General features: G+C 40.2%; 1 protein-coding gene across 1 annotated transcript in view; it reads left to right on the forward strand.

Moving 5' to 3' along the window:
- Positions 1-24540, forward strand: part of ccdc88b (coiled-coil domain containing 88B) — a 59389-nt gene that overhangs the window by 20828 nt on the left and 14021 nt on the right. Inside the window, exons 15-23 of the mRNA XM_026143610.1 lie at positions 1743-2453; positions 5047-5226; positions 7961-8301; positions 8458-8617; positions 10525-10896; positions 13960-14121; positions 15707-15984; positions 16159-16302; positions 19376-19562. Coding sequence (XP_025999395.1) covers positions 1743-2453; positions 5047-5226; positions 7961-8301; positions 8458-8617; positions 10525-10896; positions 13960-14121; positions 15707-15984; positions 16159-16302; positions 19376-19562 — 2535 coding nt within the window. The remainder of the gene's footprint in view (positions 1-1742; positions 2454-5046; positions 5227-7960; positions 8302-8457; positions 8618-10524; positions 10897-13959; positions 14122-15706; positions 15985-16158; positions 16303-19375; positions 19563-24540) is intronic.

A 24540-nucleotide genomic window follows, 5' to 3' on the forward strand; every position in this document is an offset into this window, starting at 1 on the left:
CTCTACCAGCAGCAGGAACAAGTGAAAAAGATTTAAAAATACTGTGTATGTTAGCCTCCCAACACCAGATGACTGACAGGTGGAGCTGGTGGACACCATAAGAGAGCTAAAAGTATAGAAATATTGTTCTATAGTTCTCATTAACTGTTAGTTATTTAAGTAGTAAAGTGTGGTGAAATGTTGTGTTGTTATTGTTTGCTGCCCAATATGACAGAAACGCAGGAATGAATGTTAGCTTAAACAAAGGGAAACATAATTAACTGCAGTTAATACTGCATTTAACTGTGTCCACATAGCTTTGGGGTTTCCCACCAAATGAAATCTGGGGGCAGACGCTATATCCTTAGAATAATAATACAATATTTAGGGATAATGATAAAAAGGGATAATGATATTTATTTAAAAAAAATTATATATACTGAACAACCATTTAGCGGTGATTATAACTTGTAGGTGGCAACATTTATCAGTGCAAACAAAATGAAGGGTATTTTCTGTCCTTCTTTTCCGGTGAAGCACTGTCACTGATGACAGCGGTACCAGACTTAAGTTAATGTGTGAAATTGTTGTCACAACAAGGTACCAGCAGCAGCAGCACTATAGTGCAACTGTAGTGACACAGTATTATATACAGTGCAACAGCACAAGTCAAATGTAAACACAAAGGTTGCCTAGGTAGTGTACAGTAACTAAAGTAACTCAGCCTCTTCAACAAAGAGTGAAACAAATTTGTAGTGTGAAGATTCAATTCTGATTAAATGATCACCGGAGGCTGACACACTCCTTATTAGTTATTATTAATCTCTGGCTCTCTTCCACAGCATGTCTTTGTCATGTCTTCCTCCCCTCACCTACCAGTCGGTCGCGCCATAAGGCCGTCCCTCCCTGAGCCTGGTTGTGCTGGAGGGTTCTTCCTGTTAAAAGGGAGTTTTTCCTTCCCACTGCCGCTGCTCATAGGGGGTCATATAATTTTGGGGGTTTTCTCTTTTTGTATTATTGTAAGTTCTTTACTTTACAATATAGGGCAATTTGAGGCAACTGTTGCTGTGATTTGGCACCACATAAATCAAACAGAATTGAATTTGAATTGGTTTTTATTGTTCACAGGCTTCTCTGGGTTTGTGTTGTGTGTGTCCCATAAACATATGGCCTTGATTTGTCACTGATGTCACAAGATAAAACTTTTTTATAATGTATTATTGTATTATTGTGGACAGTGTGATTTGACATTATTTTAACACTTTTAAAAAAACTAATATTTTAAGTAATAAATAGTAAATGTGTTACGATTAAAACAACCAATCTGAGTATGACACGTAAAAGACACTTGAAGGCTGTGCTTTGCATTCCCTCAGATGAAATATGGTAATTAAATGTTACTCAGTTCACAACATTATACTAGAATTTGCGAATGGTGCTGTGTGACGGATCTCAGGCATACTGAGTTTTCTGTAGTTATTTGTGTGGAGGAGTGCTTTTATATTGTGTTGTTATAACCAAAGATAATTTAAATCGATCAGTAATTTCCCTGTCTGTCCTTCTCTCGTTTTTCCCTACTTCATTGTCTTTTCTTTTGTATCGAAACTGGATGTATTCTGAGGAAAAGGGGGTGATTTCAGTTTTCTTACCCACCATGCATTCAAGTTCAATCACTGTCAGCACATGAAAGGAAACAGTGACAAAAAAGGGATATTTCAAAGCTTTGAAATGTCTTTAAATTTCTCTCCAATTATGCTTTTCAGTTTCAAAACTTGAAGAATGAAAATGCCACTTTGAAACAGCGTCTGGAAAAGCTTGTGATCAAACTTCAACACCTAGAAGACAAGAGGAAGGAGGAAGGAATGAAGATGCCAGACAGAGTGGAAGAGGAGGGGGAGGGAAACAAGGTGGTGAGAGGAATCCAGGGATCTGAATCCTGCAGGGGAGAGGGGGAAGGAAGGGTTAAAATGATGGAGGAGAAGGAGAAAAGAGGAGAAGTCATCGGGACTCACCGTGAAGCAGGAGTTGGTGAAGAGATTCTTCATGTTCAGATGGGAAAAGATGAACCATGCAATGAGGTGATCCGGACCAATAGAAGAGGAGAGGCTGAGGGAGGGCAGAAAGAAAGGGAGAAACAGGAAAAAGAAAGTGAGCCGAAGAAAGAAAAGACTGAATTACCAATAAGTTCAGAGATACAGAAACAATCAGTTGAGGATAAAGTAGAGACTATAGCTACACACCTGGCCGTATGTTCCCTGACTAGTCCTGATATGGAGCTTCTGACAAAACGACTCCAGGAGGCCCAGGAGGAGGCCGAAAGACAGATTAACGTGGCCCAGGACTTGCGCTCTAAACTGGGAGAGCAGAGCAAGAAAACCTGGGAGGCTGAGCAGCGGCTGGTACTCGTCGAGGCTGAGCTGCAGCGTCTGAAGAAAGCCGGAGAAAGTTTGGTGGAGGCCCGCAGGCAGATAGAGGTATGGCTGGCTGTAGTGGTTAAGTTGGAGATTGTAGAAAGTAGATATTAATGGTCGGTGAAACAAGTGAAAACGTGGGCGTTATATTATTGTATAATTGTGTTTATAATGTGTTTCTTGTGTGCAAAGCGCCATCAAATGTTCCCGCTACAACACCCATAAAAAGCAAAAGCTGAAACTGATTTAAAATTGACTGCCAGCCACTTAATGATCGACTCCTTGTGCAGCTATAAACTGCTTTCAGGGCTAAGCACATGTTTAGATCGCTCCTTGGAAATCCCTCTCTGACCACTTGCAGTAATACATCTGTGACTCATGATGGATCTTAGCTTTCATCTTGAGAAAGAGAACACATTTTCTAAGGGAGAGTCGTAAGTGACAAATGTATTGGGCACAAACAATGGTAAATATAGAAAAAAAGTCTGGGTTTTCAATGTACTGTGAAAGACGTCACTTTTAAACGTGTCACAGTCAGGGAAAGTTCACACTTACAGTTACAGTGCAACTCTGCACTAACAGTCTGACCTTGATGATGGACAACTGTATGGAGCGCAGCACTGTAAATGTTAAATAAAATTAACTTTTCCACTGAACCGTGCTCTTTGGTCTCTGGGTTGTAGCCGGAGACCAGTTTCTTATCGCCAGTGAAGATCCTCGTCATGCAACGCTGAGTCAGTTTGATGCTCTTGGTGAAGTTGCAGATGTCTCACTGCAAGTGGTCAAAACATAACAATCCAGACTGCAGCGGAGCGCTGAAAGTGGCACAAACCAATGACTGTGAAGGCGATTTTTAAAGCTCACTCTTAAGCAGAGAACGCGTTACTGTAATCTGATTACTTTTTTCAGGTAACGAGTAAAGTAAGGGATTACTATTGCAAAAACGGTAATTAGATTACCATTACTTTCCCGTAGGAACGCTACGTTACTGCGTTACTAAAACCGTGATTTTTTTGCGAGAATGTCTCGTGACAGTGACGTAAGCGAGTGCGACATTCGTGACAACAGCTGTGTGCAGATAAACAATGGATCATATATCGATTGTGGGAGAGAGTATGAGCGTGCAGCGTTTAAAGCGTGGAAGTACTGACCTTATTTTGAGTTTGATTCCATAAAAAGTGACAAAAACATTAGCGTCCGTTGTGCGTGGGAAGAAAACTTCTTTTTACAGCGAAAAAAACCCCTAAACTTCCAAGCAAGCACCGAGTGCGCTACGACGTAATGGGAAACTCACAGAGAAACTCGCGGATTCTTCAACTGACCGCTGCAGCACACCTGCACCAGGGCACACCTGCGCCTACGCCACTCCTGCTTTACAGGTGAAAATAGAGCAAAAGGACCGCTAGTCTTTGATTTCATTTATTTTCTGCTGTGTTTTACTTGCATCTGTTTGAAAGAGTGAGTGTAAACACACACAAAAAAAATTATTTTATCTGCTGGAATGTGCAGAAAATAGGTTTAAATGTTTAATCAAATTTCTTCCAGTCAGAGAATGTTGCATATAATTAAATTTTTACTTGATGCATAAAGTTAAAAGATTAAAACTAATAAAACAAGTTTTAAAAAGAGACTTTTCCATTTGATTACATTTTGTATGATGGATTATGTAGAAAAAGTAGAATTGGGCTGAAAGATCTATCGCTTTATCACCTATTCAGGTTGTAAATCGTGTTTTTAAAAAGTAACTAAGTAACTAAGTAATTAATTACTTTTGAAAATAAGTAATCAGTAAAGTAACGGGATTGTTTTTTGGGGGAAGTAATAGGTAATTAGTTACTGATTACTTTTTTCAAGTAACTTGACCAACACTGCTCTTAAGTTATTGGGTTATTTTTGGTTATAAGTATGAGCTGCATGGAGTCATCCTACTACAAAATTGGTATCAAGTTTTCTGGTTTTTCAGTTTTTTTTCATAATATTGTCTCTGATTATATACATTACAATTAAAGTAACTCAGTAAATAACAGAAACAAAGATTCAAAAAGTTCACACATCAGAATTGTTTTCAGCAATAACAGTGGCGTGGCTCTTCACTCCAAACTAAAATATCTATTACAAAAACAGCTTTTATATTGATTGTCATAAAAATTTGTTCAGCCAGATGAAAATTTTTAATTTCTTTGGTAAGTTTCTGATCTACACTGTCATGATTATCATACAAAAAGGTGATTTTTGTACTTAGCTGTACTTTACATTAAATGCATGATGGAAAATATTTGCAAACATGGTGGAACTTGAAGCTCACCAGGTTGCTTTTGTGAGCATTTTTGCATTTCACTCAGGGCAGCAGTGTGCCAGAGTAAAGCCTCGCAAAGCTGCAAGAGTATCTGGGATTGTTTGTGCTTTTGCACACTCATCAAACCTGCAGTGCACCAACAACAGACCCTTTGTGTTGTTTGCCAGTTAACTGGAATTATTAGGAAATGTATTTACTCAACACTTCCTTTAAAGCTGTAGGTTTGTAGTTCTTTCCTAGAAATCATATATATACAAGACTCATTCAATTACTGGAAAAATATAAGAATGTTTTGTAGTAATAGTAAATGCACATGCTATACATCGAGATTTCAGATGTTTCTAACTGCTTTTCTCTCAGGTTCTTCAGTCTGAGGGTCTAGTTATGGAGGAGGAGTTGTGTCGCTTACGAAGCCAAGCAGAGCTTCACAGGATGCAGACCACAATCATCGCCACTCTGGAGGGAGAGCGGGCTACACTCGAGAGAGAAAGAGACACGCTGCGCAGCTCCTTGGACGCCTTGCGCTCCGCCCAACGCAAGGTTGGAGAGTACACAGCCACAGACTTGCACACACAATATAAAGACGCCAAATATGACCATGAACATGGCAGATGACACTGGACTTAAGAGGGAAATAGAAGAAGAAGGGCAGATAAAAAACAGAAGAGTTCAAAATTTTCTTAAAGTCAACCTCTGTGGTCTGCTTAAATAAAAACATCCCATCTGGATTCCACTTAACCAATAAATTTCAGTATTTCAGCAAGCAAATTCCCTTACTGCACGACTGAGGCTTCAACATGAAGTGGAACAGTTTTATTAAGCTGTCGGAGATGCATGTTAACATTTTTATCCACCTTATATTGAGCGAGCAAATCAGATTTGAACTGCAGTATTCACATATTGACAAAAATCTCATCTGCACACAGAGGAGGGAAGCAGGTGAATGTTTTGGTTTGGCTTATTCAGTGAATTTCTGCAGATGGAAATTCAAGCAGAAACCCAACTGAGAGCCACCTTCTTCAGACAGCCCACTTTGGGTCATTGAAGTCTTTGTGAATACGGTGCAATTTAATGTGCAATTTGCAGTAAAAATTTCAACACATAAGAAAAACTGCAAACTAAGGAAAAGAGCACTGCTAAGTCAGCATTAAAGAAATACCTTAAAAGGGATTCATAAATACCTCCCACTCAGAAAACGCTGTATATAACCCTCCATCTGATGGGGTAATGTTCTTTGGTGACACCCTCCCAGTTTTTTGAAAGTGAAAACATCAGTCTTTTTTGTGGCTGTTTGGCCTAAATGTCTACTAAAATTACTTCTGGCTAATAAACTACAATTTTCTTAACCAAGACTGGATGTTCTTTAACTGTACACAACATATAATTGACAACCTATTGTAAAGAAACAGCACGTTAGAACAAGTGTTTTCCGCTATGATGCATCCCAAAAACCTGTTTTGTGTACATTTAGTTGCTTGCATGAAAAAGTAGTGCAACTCTGGATGGGCTTTTCCTACCGATCTGCCACACTTCTCACGACATCGCATCAAACCAGAGATGCATCTTTAAAAAACAGTGCCTCATTCCTTTGATTTCTAAACACTAAATCTAACAGCACACTCTCATAATGTTAGAGCTGAGAAAGTACTCTGCTGTCACTTGGTTTATGAATAAAATAACTTAAGTTGTAAGCCAGCCAGACGTCAGCAGCAACTAAAAATTTGTTCATTTCAATATTTGATGTTTTAGCCCATGACACAGAATGGATTCTAGCTACATTCGAGGTAGACTTCACATTCCGACCACCAGCAGGAGAAGCAGAGAGCCAGAATTCATAAGAATAAAACAGTGCATGTTAAATGAATCATGAAGTGTACTTCTTTCAGCTGTAGGTGTAAGTAAAAACAAAATAGGAACTCACGTCTCATCCTCGTTCTCCCTTTTGCTTCCCTGTCGTTGTGTACGTTTACTGAACTGGTTTGTTTTAAAGCATTTTTATTAATTTTTTTAAAAACCCTCATATATCCTGGAAAAATTGATCAGATTTTCTGCTAAGTAATTAGATTTAGTCCACAATCTGGAGGACGCTGTTTTGTGTCTTGGAAATAACAAAAATCTACTCAATATGTTTTTTCTATAGGGCTTTGAAAGTGTTTCTGAATTGCATTGTTTACATCCACGTTTGATGATGTGGAGGGGTGCAGTAATGTGAAGTATGGTTATTCTCGTAGGCGGCAAAAAAATGTACATTTACTCAAGTGCTTTAAAGTACTCTTGACATCCTTGTAATTTCTATTTCGTCCCTCTTTATACATCCTCTTCACTAAAGTACAGGATTTAATAAATTAGGTGAATTTCCCTAACAGGATTTAAAGGTGAGCATTTTAACATTCAGGAAAATAATTATAGACCACAGTATTGCTTATACAGTAGAAATATCTAACAGATAAGCAAACAGTTCCTGTTATTTATATAGAGTTCAATCTGCAGTTTGGTTTCAGGGTAAATTAATGTTTAATGTTTTTAATAGTCTGAAAACTTTTGAATTACTTATTTTTGAGCTGTATTTTTAAAATATATTATTGCTGTTTTGATCCAATCAAATGCAAGGACCTAAAAGCAGGGCACACAGCAGGAGGCGGGACTAATGAAAGCTGTGGGAGCTACAGAAATCCACCAGGTACCAAAGATCTCAGAGTATGAGCAGATAAAGTGCCCAAGGTGCAATTAAAAGGCACAAAACTTAAACAAGGTCCAGCCCGGGTTGACTTGAGGACTTGTGAGGTGCACTGGGGCCTGGCCCAAAACAAACAATGCCGAAAGGAAAACAGACATCATGACAAATAACTAGAGACGGTACTATAAATACACAGAAAACCAACTCACTATAATAACACAGGGGAAACTAAATAGGGCAGGGAAGGAACATACAGATAACAGCTGACTCTTAGACTAAAGCAACTGCCAAAATTAAACAGGAAGTTACTATAAAATAACAAGAAACAAAAAGAGAGAAACAAAGAAGTGAAGAGGAAAACACTAAAAAACACGAGGGATGAAAACTACAAAAGTAGTAGAATCAACAACCCAAATGCAAAACTGTGCCAGTGGTTTAATTTTTGTACTCTGATAAAGTTAATTTTATGTTTATTGCCTGTTTTATTGGCCACATGCTTTCGTGTTGTCTGTTGCACTTTCCTCTGTGATTATGGGGGACTTATTTAAAGCGGGCGTTAAGAACCGAAATCATCCTTTGTGTTTTCTCTTTTGCCAGAGTGACCAGTTAGAGCTCACTACTCAGACTCTCAGAGCAGAGTTGGAGCGTCAGGGCCGCAGTTTGGAGACCTCACGCCGTCGCGAGGAGGAGCTGGAGGCAGAGCTCCGCGAGGCTACCCTCGAGGCTGAATCTTTGGCCAGGGCACGAGATCAGGCGCTGCTGGAGGCTTCACGGTTAGAGCAAGAGAAAGAGGTGTGTCAGTCAGAGCTGGATGGCCAACGGAAGGAGGGCAGACAGAGAGAGAGGGAAGCGGGGAGACTGAGGCAGCAGCTGGAGAGCACAACCCTGGCCCTGGAGCACAGCAACCAGAGAGCCTGTGCTCTGGATGCTGAACACAGGTACACACACTCCTAAGGACATGGAGTTAACCTTGATCATGCAGTTAACTTTATAAGGCACCAGAGACAGCACTGTGCTGAACAGTACATTTATCTTTAATGTCAACTCTGTCTTATGCAACCAGTGTCTAAAATGTGTTTGTGGTGTGCGTGTAGACGTGTGTGTCAGCAGCTGTCTGAGTCCAAGGAGCTCTGCGCTCAGCTGCAGGACCTGGAGAAAGAGCTCAGCTTTCGATTAAGCAGCATGGAAGAGGGTAAACAGCAGCTGCAGGAGCAGTATGCAGAAGCACAGGCCAAGATTAGCGCACTGTCCCAGGTGTGTATGTGTGACGTGGTACTTTAGTTCCTAACGGTAAGCACTGCTGCAGGGATGTGGTGGAAAATTCACAGGCAGCTCAGCAGTGGAAATTACTATTATTACTGAAATGAATTCAGTGTGTTCACACCGGAAAAATAATGAGAAATGCAGAAGATTCAAATTGTATTTTTTTTTATCTGTTGATGGACACTGTGGTCCCTCAGCACAGAGCATAATGAAAATAGAAATGGTGCTCAAAACTGGAAAAAGGAAAACAGTAACACTTTATTTACTACAACATAAAGTGAAGTATGCATACTTAAAGTGTTTGTTTAGTTGCATTTGAGTGTGGATTTTATATACTGTGTGGCCACAACAGAATGAAGAAAATGATGTCGACTGCTTTCTGCTAACATTAGAAAAAGCTATAAAAATAAATACATTCTGAAAAACTCAAAATCTTATACAGTAAGTAAATAAACAATTATGTTTTAAGCTGAATTACTATACTCATTTCTAGATCCATATTGTTTATTCTTTTATTCTATGTTAGAGTAGCTGGTGTGAATTCAAAATAAGTCATATATAATTCTTGTATAATGTAAACAGAATTGGTCCTAGTGCGGATCCCTGTGGAACTCCATAATGAGCTTTAGGATGGGAAGAGGATTCCCCATTTACATGAATTTACAATTGAAATCTATTAGATAGATAGATAGATAGATAGATAGATAGATAGATAGATAGATAGATAGATAGATAGATAGATAGATAGATAGATAGATAGATAGATAGATAGATAGATAGATAGATAGATAGATAGATAGATAGATAGATTTTTATCCATCTATCCATCCATTCTAAGAAAACAAAGATTCAGCACTTGTTAGGCAATGTTCTAGTGGTGTGTTCTTGTTGTTTATATTAGTTATTTGCCTACTAATTTGCTATCTAATTACTAACTTATACTAATTATGATATAATGTTATTAGATTGAACCACTCTAGGACCGCAACTAGTATCAAACTACTCACATGAGGACTGGTTCTCACACAGACTAAGAACGTAGTGTAAATGGGTGATAAATGAAAGGAAAAACCAACATAAAGTTTCCTAGGAAGGTGTTGGATTACCACATATTGAACAGAACAGCTTTAATATTCTCTGGCATTGATTTCCCAAGAGACTAAAGTCTGGAGGGATGAAACACCACACGTTCACAACATAATCCCTCATTTGGTGTTTTAATAATAATGCTTGTGAGCACTGTCAAACACTAAAATGTGCTGTTGGTGTTGAGCTAGGTTGCAGTGTACAGACCGCGAAGCCATTATTTCCATATATATCAAACCACTCTGACCTCAGTTGTCCTATGGATGGTGACATCTTTATCCCATGAAGACTGAAATGTTTTATCACTACATTGCGATCAACAACTTTGTATTGATTTGAACTGGGTTGTCCCTCGAAGGGGACGAGTGTGCTAAGGAGAACATACATGGGTGCATAAGGACTGCTGAGTCAAACAAACCTTTGTGGGGAAACATGTATGTAGGTTTCGGGGCGATCGTGACTCAAGAGTTGGCAAATCGTCTTGTAATCGGAAGGTTGCCGGTTCGAGCCCCGGCTCTGACAGTCTGGGTCGGTGTGTCCTTGGACAAGACACTTCACCCGTTGCCTACTGGTGGTGGTCAGAGGGTGGTGCCAGTGTCCGGCAGCCTCGCCTCTGTCAGTGCGCCCGAGGGCAGCTGTGGCTACAATGTAGCTTGCCATCACCTGTGTGTGAATGGGTGGATGACTGAATGTAGTGTAAAGTGCTATACAAATACAGGCTGTTTAGATTAGTTTTTTTTGTGGTGTTTACAGCAAGTTCCAGAGATTTTAATCGTTATACTTTCTCACTATTTCTTTCTCTCTCTTATCAGGATCTAACCCGTGAGCAGGCTCGTTCTGAGAAACTGGCCACTGAAGTGGCACACCTGAGCCAGAAACTACAGCGATCCGAAGCCGAGCGGCAGTTGGCAAAAGATTCTCTCCACCAGTCACAGGAGAGAATAGAGTCTCTCTCCCAACTCCTAAAGAAAAGTGAATCTCTGCAGTTAGAGACGAGGAGGGAAAGTGCACAAGTGAAGAGTGCGCCTAATTCAAATTCAGAATCGACAGGCAAGCAAGAAATGTCACCTTTGGATCAAAGCCCCGAGGCTGCCAAAGGTTGTGACCTTTCCACGACCCGCGATCATTTCATGGGGGAGGCAGAGAGGCATCTCAGTGAGAGGGTGATCGAGCTGGAAAAAGAGGTCTGTATTTGAATGTGTGAGTGGGTGTTTGGGGGTTGGTGTGGGGGCTCGGTCTTCCCTGTGAGGGAGATGATGTATATTATGTTGAAATTCTTGCTCTAGGGATTCTCGAGGACAATCAGCTCACAGTGGGCCACTTCCCAGAGTGCAGCACTTTATTTCCAAAACTAGTGCTTTATCTCTGCTCATCGGTTTTAAAATGTCACCCCGGCTACTGTTAATCTTCCTTATCTCCTCTGCTGCTTTTCTGCTTAAGCTCTTACTGTCTCTCTCTCACACTCACACATACTCTCTAACATCAAGCTGTGAGGGGCGCTTCCAGCATTGCCAAGGTCACAAATTTCACCCGGTGTGGCTCTCACTCAGAACGTTATTACGTCAGTGCTTTCAGGTTTTGTACAGTAGATTAGTCTAGATGAACTAAGGCACAAACAGATCCGGGCTACATCCTGGTTCCACTTACACTTATTAATGCACAAACAACGATTGCGGATGAAGACATCTTCACATCTAAAAATGCAAGAATGCTCTACTTAAGTAAATAGAATTAATAGCTGCACTGTCCTAAAATATTAAAAGTGGAAATTATGCAGGAAAATGGCTCCTGTGTGTGATATAGTGTGCAGGATTGTTAATACTAAAGTTAAAGTAGCATTTTAATGTTCACTCCTTACTGGCTGTAGCTGCTGGAGGTGGGAGCTCATTTTCACCTGTTCGTACACGCTTGGTCATAACTGAGTAGGCACCCCCTCGAGTGTCAAACAATAAAACTGAGTAGACCTGTCATCATGGGAGAAGAAACAAAAAAGTATTACCTCCTTCTAAGCTTTTTTCTTTTCTTTTTTTTTCTTTTCTTGAAATATTAGGGTTAAATCTCACCTTTCTGGCCCCCTGGGTTTCTTATAAATGAAACCATATCAGAAGCTGAGATGAGAAATCACTCTTTGGTGAAGCATGACACCAAGGTTTATCATAAAGCATCACAAGCTAGAATCATTGGTTTTTGTATTTCACAAACTGATGCAATAGCAGTATTAAGATCAACTGTAATCTGAAGCAAAGAAGCGAGACCCTCTGATATACTAACTCAACAAGTCTTTATTGGGGTACACAAGTTGCAGAAGTGAGGAGGATGAGGTGGAGCAAAATCATGGGAGAGCTGTGCTGGCAGAGGATGAATGAATATGGTGACCATGGCAGTTAGAGCAGATGGGGGGCAGGTGAGGGTGGCTGTAGCTGTAGAATGAAAGCTGGCCCAAGCTGAATGGTGAGAAGTTGGTAAACAAACACGGGGAACAAAAGCTAAACTGAAGATGAAGGCCTGATGTAATTACCACAATAGCTCTGTGGTGGAGTTGGCCTGAAGTGCAGGTTAATGAGTAAATGAACCACCAATCTGCACGCTGATTGGGAGAACAGGAGATAACAATCCATGTCTGGCACACACAAATAGAAACAAGACAAACAGGCAAGGAAAACAAACAGGAAATAAGACGCGTGTGAGCAGCAGGAGAAAATACCTTGCTGCTGCCAGAGGTCAGAGGAGAACAGCCAGACTGCTTCTAGCTGATAGGAAGCCAACCGTAACACAAATAATCAAATGTTACAACCAAGGTATGCAGAAAAGCATCGCTGAAGGCGCAACCTTAAAGCAGATGGGTTACAGCAGCACAAGAACACACGGCGTGCCGCTCCTGTCATCTAAGAACAGGAAACAGAGGCAACAGTTCACACAGGTCCACCAAAATTTGATGATAGAAATGAGAAAAATGCTGTTTCATCTGATGAGTGTCAGATTTGTTCTCCAACATTTGGAAGGTAGGGTTCGAATTAGGCTAAAATGAAACGAAAGCATCGATCCATCCTTCCTTGTGTTCAGGCTGGATGTGATGTGAGAGGGTATTTTCTTGCCAGACTTTGAACTCCTTAGTACTCCTATCTGAGTATTATTGCTGACCATGTCCATTCCTTCATCATGATAGTGCACTCATCTCCTCATGGCTGTTTCCAGGAGAATAACGGACCATGTCACAAAGCTCAGATCATCTCAAATTGGTTTCTTGAACATGACTGAGTTCACTGTACTGTAACCATATCTCAATCCAGCAGAGAACCTTTTGGTAGAATTAGCGAAATCTGCAGCAACTGTGTGTAAGTGTATCATGCGAGTTTGGGCCAAAATCTAATAGAAATATTTCCAGCACCTTGTTTAATCCGTACAATGAAGAATTAAGGAAGCAGTGAAGACAAAAAGGGGTCTAAGTCAGTGCTAACAAGGTGTACCTAATAAAGTGACCAGTGAGTGTAGTTATTTTGTGCCACTGACATCAGAAGGGAGAGAGGTAGGATGATGAAGTAGGAGAAGAATCTAAAAGTGACTGTAATAAAAAGTAGAAATCCCCTGTGTAGCACTATGAGTCAGTCAGCAGTACATGAAGACTCCACAGTGGGGGAAAAAATAACAACCCCACACCAAAACTGAGCTCTAGACTCTCTAGACGATGCACACATGAAATGTGTTGTCGCTCTTCCAGTACTTGCAAATAAAATGTTCAAATAAAATCGCAGCGTAGGGGGAGTACAGCTGACTTGTTGTTTGCAGCAAGTTAATTTTAATTTTGGGAAATACACCAGATTTTACACCCTCAGCAATTTATAAGGTGGTTTTCTTTTCATTTCTAAACTACCCGCCTCTGTGCCAAAGCAACACATTCCTTTATTTATCAGAGCAGACTGCACCAAATCATGTGTCATCAATAAATTCGCAGATTTTCTGATTGGACCATTAAAGCCTGTGGAAAGATTGCACTGACAGAAATCTCGCGTAAACAACAGATGTGAACTAATGAAATATAATTTTTAACATTTATGTCAGACACAGGAGGAATTTCATCTCTGTGTTTATAGAGTGACACAAATGTCGCATAAAGATGCTACCTGACTGAGAGCACTTTAAAAGGTCAGCGGCAGAGTTTGCCCATGTTCAAATATTATGGATGTTTCCAGAGCCAAATGTAGCACAGACATTATAAAAATGAAAGAAGAGATTTTTCTCCCCCTCAGAAAGCGGTGGCGGCTGCAGAGCATGAGGCTTTGCTGACGAGATTGTCTCAGTCCCAGGAGGCTTGTAAGCACCTTGAGGAGCAGCTGGAGGCTCTGCGTCGGAACTCGCTCAGCCTGCAGGACTCCTGCACCAGACTGCAGACGCTCAACACACAACTACAGGTGACCTAACACACAGACACAGAGCGTGGTTATGGCTGAAGTTGATTTGTTCAAAATCGCACATTGTTTTTAAACCTTTTGTCTTCCTAAAGTGAAACGCATTCAGTCTTTGTGCAATGAATTTTGACGTAAAGTGCGCAGGGACCTGTTAAATTATTGGACATTATTTCATATTTGTATATCCTCTAATGTGGGGAGTAAGATGACAGGCTCAGTGTTAGGTTTGTAGCTTGAACCTATTCGCTGGAACGTTAAGACAATATAATTACACTGCAAGCAAGACGCAAGTAGGCAAACTTCTTCATGTTACTCGTGCACGGGAGAGAACCGGACAACCGCTTGACTCCAGTTGGTCTCGTCCGTTCTCCCGTATCACTGTCCTTTTATTGAGGTTACATGAATATGCATAAGTTCATTAACATATGACGTCTACATACACAAAGAGTACCTTGCCTGTGTGTGTGTGTGTGTGTGTGTGTGTGTGTGTGTGTGTGTGTGTGTGTGTGTGTGTGTGTGGACTGCTGATCAAAGGGTCAAACATCCTTGGTCAGGAAGAGGGTAGCCTCCCCCTCACCCTAGATGGTTCATCCTAGATAACACGGTGAGGAAGTCCTGCAGTTCATCTAAACAAAGAGCACTTAGACTAGAACAGATGCAACTACGTTAATCCTACCATAAAATAATAAGACACGGTATGACCTCTCATGCTCCCAAAGTGCTGTCTAATACACACAAAGTTTGCAGACTATCAAGGATCAAAACCTCTACCAATCTACAACTAATTACAAAACTCTAAGCATATATAAGTAAATATTTCTAAGCATAAATGACAATCAACAATACAAATCTAACACTCAGTGCCAGTGTCATAGCATAGCACTGGCTAAAGAGCAGAAAACTAGAAGAAACAGCCCATCTGGCCCTGTCCAAAGGACAAAAACTACCTACCAGGTTTTTAAAGCTTACTAAGTATTCTGCTGTAGCCTATTTGATTATCTCCCTCACTTAAATATCCTTGTATCAAAGGGTTACTGCGATCCTTTATGTCAGACTGTCCGGTTTGGGATCATAATGCCTCGGTGTCTGACATAAATTTATTGTAAACTGTTCTTATTGGAATTTGTTGCTCAGAGAGAAAGGACAGCTGTGATGAATGTCTTCATAAGAGATGGAGAAAATATTCCAGTGAAGAAACGGGTAGTTAAACAGATTCTGTGATCCGTTTTTATCAGATTGATGATCTTATCCGATGGAGGATACAGGAAAGGATCCGTTTTTTAGACAACAGAGGCCAATCGGAGTGTTTTTAATTCATTCTGCTGACTGGCTTGTGATTGCTCTGGCTTTATACTTGGTATCAGTCTATTTATAAAGCTCAGCAAGAAAGTGAAAACTACCAAAATGTCAAACCATTTCTTTAAGCGCCCAGTGCTGCACACATAATATCTTGTTTAGACCCATGGCAAAAGGTTAATAAACTAACTTTCAAGCTTGTTGGTTTTCAGCTCAACCTTTTGAAATTGCTAAATTACAGACATGGTCTCTCTGTTTTCTGTCACATACACACACATACACACAAACATAGGTGGAGCAAGCGTCACTGAGCTCCCAGCATGCAGTGCTGCTGGCACGCTGCAGTGAGAGCGAGGCACGGTGTGCCACCCTAGAGGCCGAGTCAAAGGTGTGGGCGCGGGAGAGAGAGGAGTCCGCGGCCAGAATGGACGCTCTGAGGCGGGACCACGAAAGGATGACGGCGTTGCAACAGCGTCAGGAGGTGGAGTTGGAGGAGCTGGTGGAAAAGCACTCTCAACTGAGGAACAACAATCGCAGCCTGGAGGCCCAGCATCGAGAGCTGGAGGGCAGGTACAAACACTCACTGACTTAAAGACACGAAATCTTCACTTTGAAGATTTGTGACATATTTTCCATGTTTGAAAGGACTTCTCCCCCAAAATTAAATATGCACAAAAACATCTTGATCTATGAAAGACACACATCATCTTTTGTTGAAGGTAAATCCTGTGCTTGAAATATTAGGTACAAGGAGCTCTTGGATGGCAAAACCCAGCTGGAGGAGAGAGAGCGGGAGATGAAGACGGAAAGAGAGAAGATGGAAACGGAGGCCCAGAGGAGGCTGGAGAGAGAACGAGAGCTGGAGAGGCTGAAAGAAGACAATGACAGGTAACAAATCCAGTCGGGGATCTGATCATCCTTTTACGGCACTCGTGTTCATTTGAATACGAGGAGCAGCAGCAGCAGCAGTAATGTCTCTATATGAAGCACAGCGAGCAATACAAGAATCAATTTGAATGCAAATGTACTATATAATGCGCAGAATGCATTTTTGTTCCAGATCTAAATCCTCTGGGCTGAGCACGAAAAAACGAAGTTATAGTGCAAAAAAAAAAAGAGAAAAAGAGATAATAATAATTTTTTTTCAAGTTTCTTTCTAAAAGCAGATACGCAACAGGTACATTTATGAAGAGCAGCCTTTTAATAAACCATTTCCTTCGTTATAAACATTTTGTGTCTTTTGAAGCCGCAGATCAGGCTTACTGAACTTCGAGACCATTTTGAACACTTCTCATCATATTTTCTCTTAGTGACTGATTGATATACAGTATGATAATAATGGCCACAATCATAAGATACTTGTGTGACATAATTAGTTAATCAACCATCATCATCTTTTTGATGCAATTGATTACTGACTGCTTCTTGCAAATACGTGGCTGGCAAAGCAGGGAAACAAAAACCTCCTTTGGTGGTTTTTAGACAGCATTTAACTAAAAATACTGTACAAAACACAAAAAATACAATATTAAATAGATTAAAATTAGACTTGTGTGTAATGTAACAATTCATTTCAGTCGTTTGAGTAATTTCTTGACAATGGCTATGACCTATTTTTTGAGGAATATATTAAATGATGGGACGAATCAGATGTAGTGATGAACCTGCAGATTCTGCTGCTCCAAAGTGAGTTTCAGCTCATTGTTTACTTGTCTGGCTGTCTTCTGTTTTGGTTCAGCCTCAGCTCTCTTATTGTCGTCTTTTTTTATTTCAACAATAACTGGAATTTGTAACAGAAAGCACATCTCTTGAAAACATTGAGCACTACCTGCTCAGTAGGATGCCAAACTGCAGGCGGGCAAGGTTAGCGACTAGCTGGTAAACATATTAGAACGGAAGAATCAGACATTCCAACCAGGAGTTGTTATAACAATTCAAAGAGAGGGAAAGTTCCTCGGATGGACAGGAACAACTTTAAATGAAGAATAACGTTGCTCCATGGCTGTGGTTAGTTAACAAGTGGCTTTAAAATGCCAGTGTTGTATTTACCTAACATAACTTATTTCTTCTGCCCTTAAGTGGCCAAAAACTCATTTCCAGAGTCTCAAAACACCTTTTTACACAGTAAATATTTTGAATTGTCACAGTGGGGAAAGCACAGGTGGAATTAATAACTGGCTAGTAGCGCAAAAACCAGAACATCCCCAATGTGGAATTTAGCCATGTGTGCCTTTCCTGTAGTCAAACTGTCCAATGTGAGCACTTTTGTTTTCTCTGTTTGCAGTTGAATTATATTTGGCTTCTGAACTGTACTCGCTGGCCATTTTATTAGGTACAGTTGTTCAACTGCTTGTTAAAATCAGCTGATCATGTCAGCAAGTCAGTGTATTTGAACTTAGTCGAGACTACTTTCTGAACTTCAAACTGAGCAGCAGATGGGGAAGAATGGTGATTTATGTGACTTTGAACATGGCGTCTTGTTGGAGTATATCAGAAGTGGCTGATCTACTGGGATTTGACCACACAACCATCTCAAGGGTGAATAAAGCAACTTGATATCACAGCATGAAATGGATACGCATGCAGAAGTTGTGGTACCAGCAGGTGGAGATAATTGATTTAAGTAACCAAAGTATGAAGGTATGAAGTATATTCCAGAGTGTTTCTGTGCCAGAAATGATTACGCTAGGTGGCTGATATGTTTTCCATGTAAATGTGTTAGTAATGTCTGTTTAATTGCTTTCCTGTGATTATTTTCACGTTGGGTTGAAATAAAATATCTACCTCTGCTGGTACTGCAGCTTACACAACGTGTGCATCCATTTCACGCTTTGGAGAGACACAAGTGTGAAATCACGTTGAAAACATGGTGGACCATGCTTTTAGGGTTGCATAAAGGTCAGAAAAAGAAGAAAATATCCAGTGAGCAGCAGTTCTAGGTTCAAGGTGAAAATATGTTGTTGATGCTTAAGGTCAGAGGAGAATGAGCTACTTAGGAAGACAAAAGTTTGTCCAATAACGACTGATCACAACTAAGGTTTATAGAAGAGCATTTCTGAAGGATGGGCTATAAAAACAAAAGACTACACTAGAACCCACTCCTGTCAGTTGGATCTCGTGTAAGAACGGGAGACTGAGGCTACAATTTGCATAGGCTCGCCAGAATTGGACAATAGAAGATTGGAAAAATGTGGCCTCTTCTGATGAGTCTGGATTTCTGATCCACCACGTTGATGGGAGGGTCAGAAAATTTCATGAACAGCATAAAAGTATTTCCTCTTCTTAATACCAACTGAGCATTTTTTAAAAAAAAACAACAGCCTACCTGAGAGTTACGCTGACCATGTCCACCCCTTTATCATTTATTCATTTGGCCAAACAGAACAACTTTTGGTTGTAGTGGAATGGGATGTGCAGCAGACAAACTGTGTAATGCTATCATATCAATATGGACCAGAATCTCTGAGGAATATTTCCAGCACCTTGTTGAATCCATGCGATTAAAAATTAAAGCAGTTCTGGAGGCAAAACAGGGTCCAACATAGTATCAGCAAAGTGTACCTAATAAAGTGTGTGTAATATAAAAAGTTTGAAACTGAACTTGAAGTTTCTACTTTAATATGACTGTGACTGATTAGTTTTAATGTGTATAAAATACTTACCTCCAATATGATTATGTGAATAATGTATAATTTTCCCATCAGTGATGTTTTCATCTTATTGCAGTCTTTCCGTCCTCATTACACAATGATACTGAGATGATTACTCCTTTTTCAAACAACGCCGAATGAATTTACTCTTTAAACATTTTGTCCGAGATAATATCTGTTTGTTGTTGTCTGGCTTTGTGTAGACTCCTTGTGTTGGATAATAACACAGTGATCTTCAATCACAGAGTAAACAATGACGCAAAGCACTTTACGAGAGCGCATAACAGTGGCCGTGCGTGTCGATGTTGCAGGCTGCAGGCCCACCAGAAGGAGTGGTTGGCGTCGCAGGCGGAGCTGCTGGCTCAGGGCTCGGTGCTGAGGGCAGAGCTGAACGCCTCCCAGCTGGAGAGGACTCGGCTGGAGGGCGAGCTCAGTGCCCTGAAGGAAACACACCAAAGCCTGGACCTCAGCAACGCTCGGCTTACCAGCCAGTATCAGGTATGAGCTGATACACAGAAATGCATCCACACACACACACCAACACACAGCAGATACTGGTGCCCTCTATGCAAAATAGGATTAAGTGCTTCACATTTGAGACATTACCCTCTTGAAATAAAAGAAAATGCATCTAAAGCATCACTGGGCAATTAAACAACATTTATTAGGAATTCACTGCAAGTTTTAGAGAGCATTTTACATAGTTTAAGTCTGGGTTGAGCATGTCTCATATCATCAGTGGGAAACAATGGCTGACTGATTTCTAATACATGATACAAAGCCAATTTCAGCTTGACATATCAGACAAAAGTGATACATTGGTCCAAACAGTAAATGAATACCAAGTAGCTAATAAAAAGCAGGGGCATCTTTTGCCTTCTAAACAGCTTTATCCTTCTGCGCAGTGCTGTCAAGCCATCACTGAGTATTGTTAAAATAGTTTGAGGAGAGCAGACAGCTGAAAAAAAGGGAACCTCATGAAAAACTACTTCATCTAAATATAATGTTGGCTGTTAAAGTTACTGCTCAAAAATGGAGGACATCTCCTGGATCTCCTTAAATGATTTATTGACAAGTTCAAGAAACTGCAAACAGAATGTCAATTGAGGGGCCAAGAGGGGGGTCTGTGGGAGGGAGAGGCAGCAGGCAGGGTATTGCAAACATAAGTAAATGTAGACAGGGTCAGTGGTGGTGCACAGGAGGAGATCTTGCTGAAGCAGAGGGAAAAAAACCACGGGTCATCCCAAACGGAAAAAAAAACCACACTTGAAATCTTCAGGAGACTACAGCGAGTAAACACTAGAGAGCTTGAACAATAATACCACTCAGCCAGCAGAACGATCTGGCGTGACTGGTTGGATAGAGAGGGGTTTAAATGCAGAAGGAGAGTGATTGATGATTGAGCCAGGTGAGACCAGTCGCAGCCACACCTCTGCAGACAATGCAATGCTGAGTGGTAGGCAGAAAGTAAGAGGAGAGAGAGCTAAATGATGAGGAAAATGATGAGGCAGGTCGGCGCTGGAGGTGAAAGGGACCACAAATAATCAGATAAGCTTAGCTTAGCATGAAGGTTGGATACAAGTCAACAGCTACAAAATCCACATACCAGTAAATTAATGGTTCAGTGGCTTATATTGCTTTTGATGTGAGTTTATGGGAAGTAATGGGCAGCTAACAGTGAAGTAACTCCACCCAGCCAACAAAGATTAAAGATTAGAACAGACAATGAATAAAAAGCAATAATGTGTTAATGAATTTCAGACTTTGTGTTGGGAGGTGTTTCCTCTTTAAATTGAATCATTTTCATGACCGATCGCTCCAGCACTTCAAGTGCTAAGATGCTCGTGGCTGGTGGCCCCAGGATACAGTAGATTCCCCTATATAAATATGTAATAACAATCAAGCCAAATTTGATGCCTGCTGTGGACAAAAACACTGAATATGCTGTCAGTGTTTGATAATAACTCGTCTAACTATTAGGGATGGGAATTTAGAGATTCTGATTCCATTATCAATACAACTTATCGATTTGATACCTAATTGATTCTCATTGGTTCTGCTCTGAGATTAACCGTTAAACAGCATTAAAGACATTGAATGTGCGCAAATTAATTGCATACTGTGTCATGAAATGTTTGTTTATGTTGGGGGTATTTTCCTTCTTTATTGTGATCAGTGTTGGGGTCATTACGCATGCGTTTTACACACAGATGTGTATGTACTGTATGTGTACATCTGTGTATTACACATATAATGTATTACACAGAACACTTTTCTTAAAAGTAATGCAGTGTGTTACTTAAATATTCCCAAGAGAAAGTCTTTTGCCACACTACTCTACATTAATTTTGCATATTTTTATAAAATGACCTGAAATGCATTGTCTCATAATTACCAGTTAACAATATAAACCTGAAGCAAAAGCCCCAAACACCAACACAAATCCCTATCCTAATGAGGACAGACATACAGTCTTTCTCATAGTAAAGATACTTTAAAGCGATCGCCACAGTGATTCTACTGTAGAAACATGAACAGGTAGAAACGGAGGCTGGAGCCTGACTGTTGAACTTCAGGGTCTGGCTGCTGGGTGGGGTCAACATTTAATCAGCTTTAACATCACTCTGGGTTCTTGGCTAGCTTAGCGTTAGCATGCTGTCTGTGCAGGTGTTTGCAAAGCGCTGAAGTTGTGTTAGCACTATAGTGCAGTTGTTTCTGTCCTGGATACAGATGAAATCTTGTCGCACTCTTGTCCTTGTGTGCAATAAAAATAAAAGTAATTTCTCTAACCACATGAACTGAAATCAGCTGACTGTAGCACAAGTGCAAATTAAACCAACAGGTAAGCAGACTAACAATTACAAGGAACTGAACTACTGGGAACCAGTTCTCAACAAGAATTAAAACTTTCAATCTTACAAGGTTGCAGGTTGCTATATTTCATTAGACTTCACTGATTACAGAGTATATCCCACATGAGTATTTAGGCTAATGCATTCATACACACTTTTAAAAAAAAGCCATCTTGATTTGTGGATGACAGCTCATGTGGCTGAAGAGAATAAAAGCTCGCTACAGCTCGCTACAGAGTAATTTGACTTCAGGGCTAACTGCCCACAAAGCTCCATCTTCTTTAGGCAATCTGATTCTGATGGAGCTTCAGTGAACAGTAAATGGATCAACAGATACACATCCCTGGTCCTGTGTCATGGTGGATTTTTTCCCCTTTTTCTCAAGGACATGACTTTCAGATGTAGGTACGTTTATTTCAGGTCTGACACGTCTTCTTTTGTCCTCCACTTGTCCATTTTCCTCGAATTATTTGAGGACACAGTGCACACAACGCGAGACGTGCCTCATTTTGAACTAACAGCTCTTTGGGAATCACCTTGTTGGTGCAAAAATGCTATTTTGTGCCTGTCAGTCTGTGTTATCTTTGGCATTTTTCATAGATTCAACTAAAGAAATGGGAACAAATTATGTGCTTTTGCAGCATGCCGCTAGTAACAAATTGCCTAAAATTACAATCCAAAATTGGTTCTTTGTTAAGTTGTCTGTTATATATGGACACAAAACTGCTTGGTGCATTTGTTATGTTCGAATGATGATGGTTAGAGTTAAGTGGGTCTACATAAAAAACAACAAAAACAAAAAACAGTCCTCTGAAAATGATCAGGTACAACAACTGGATTAAAACTAAGTGAAAAACACACCTTCAGAAAGCCTAAAGAAGTATTGCTCAAGACCACTTTAACAAATTACAAGAAATTTTGGCTCCTTGCAAAGAAAATATAAAGAAACTGAGGCGTGACTCAAGAATTTTGCACGGTGCAGTACTGTAAAGAGGGTTTTTGGAGGCTTCCTGGATTTGAAGATTGTTTGTGTGAGTGAAAGCGAGGTTCCTATCATAAATGACAAATGAATGCATTAACGCACACAAATGACATTCTTTATATAATCATTGTGAGGATTATATCTTACTAAATCATGTCAACGCCTGTTCTGCCCCCCACAGTAGGTTGATAGGTTTGTATGCTGGGATGCAGAAGTCCAGTTTTCTCATTACGCTGTAATATGGAGAGAAAAATTAACAAAGTTCATCCTGGAGTCTGTGGACCCACAATTAACTTGTTGCAGCAGCTGTGCTAACTAATGGGCCTTGACTGAACAGGACTGGGGTTATGAGAAGAAAATAATTGGAAACAGATTCACAAATAGGAAATTATAAGAGGTGTCCAGTAAATGTGTGGCCATACCTTCTTATTAATTTTTTTATGATCTTAATAGTTATAAGTGTTTGAGAGTGTAGGATTTAATAACGTGGTTTAAAAGCATTCTTTGGGAATTTCTAAGCTTAATATCTTCACTTAACTAGATCTCTTAACTAATGCTCGTTTTTCTGTGTAGACAGCTCCACAGAGAAGCTGTTGTAACTTCCTTTCTTCTTCTGGTGATTCTTGAGGTTTGTGGTTATTTGCCTTTCAGTCAGTTGATAATGAAAAGCTCTGACCTCTTGAAGCAGTTAAGCAATTATCATTTACCAATTTTTTGAGACCAGTGATGTGACAGTTCAGTCCCTACGGGATCATCAAATCTCTTTGTGTCTCTTTTAGCTGACATTCAGTAATGTTAAATGCTATTCAGCTAAATCCTTGGTTTGTATAGAGTTCCTTGCAGATATGTTTTGTTTATGTGCTTTTATGTCCAAATGGGTCCAACGGCAGCAGGTTTTATAGAAGTTCAAGGGGGGCAGCTGACCCACACCCACGCTCTTACAAAAGGTTCTTCATTGCCTTTTTTATTGATTCAGACCACTCAGTACCGAATTCTGTAAGACTGAAAACACTCACCTGTTACCTTCCGGTACATCTTTATTCTGGTGGCATCGTACTGTTATTATACTGATCTTTTCAAAAGGCTGGAAATGTTTTTCAAAAATGCTTGATTAAATAATTTATCCTTGCCGACACAGAGATATATGATACATGTCAGAGAATATATCAGACATGGTAAAAAAAATAAAGTATACCTTCTTTCAAGGTTTTACATATCAGGACATAAAAAATGTTCTCTTTTTATCAGGTTCCAAAATTATTTCAATCTAATCACTATGGCACAGATGCCGTTGTTACTATATTTAATTTAACAAAAGCTAAGCCAAAATTAAGAAGCAGTGTGTGAAAAACCAAGTACACCCTATGATTCAGTAGCTTGTGAAATCACCTTTAGCTGGAATAAGTGAAGTAATTGTTTACCACCACAGGATTTCAGTCAGATTGAGGGCTAGACTTTGGCTGGGTCATTGCGACACCTCGATTATTTTATTCTTTGGCCATTCTGTTGTAGATTAGCTGCTGTGCTTGGGATCATTATACTGCTGCATTACCCAATTTGCTCCGAGCTCTAGCTGTTGGAAAGAAGGCCTCACATTGGGCTGTAGAAGAGTTTGCGAGGTGCAAATCATCACTCCTCTACC

This window comes from Astatotilapia calliptera, chromosome 2 (assembly GCF_900246225.1).
Source record: "Astatotilapia calliptera chromosome 2, fAstCal1.2, whole genome shotgun sequence".
NCBI lineage: Eukaryota > Metazoa > Chordata > Actinopteri > Cichliformes > Cichlidae > Astatotilapia > Astatotilapia calliptera.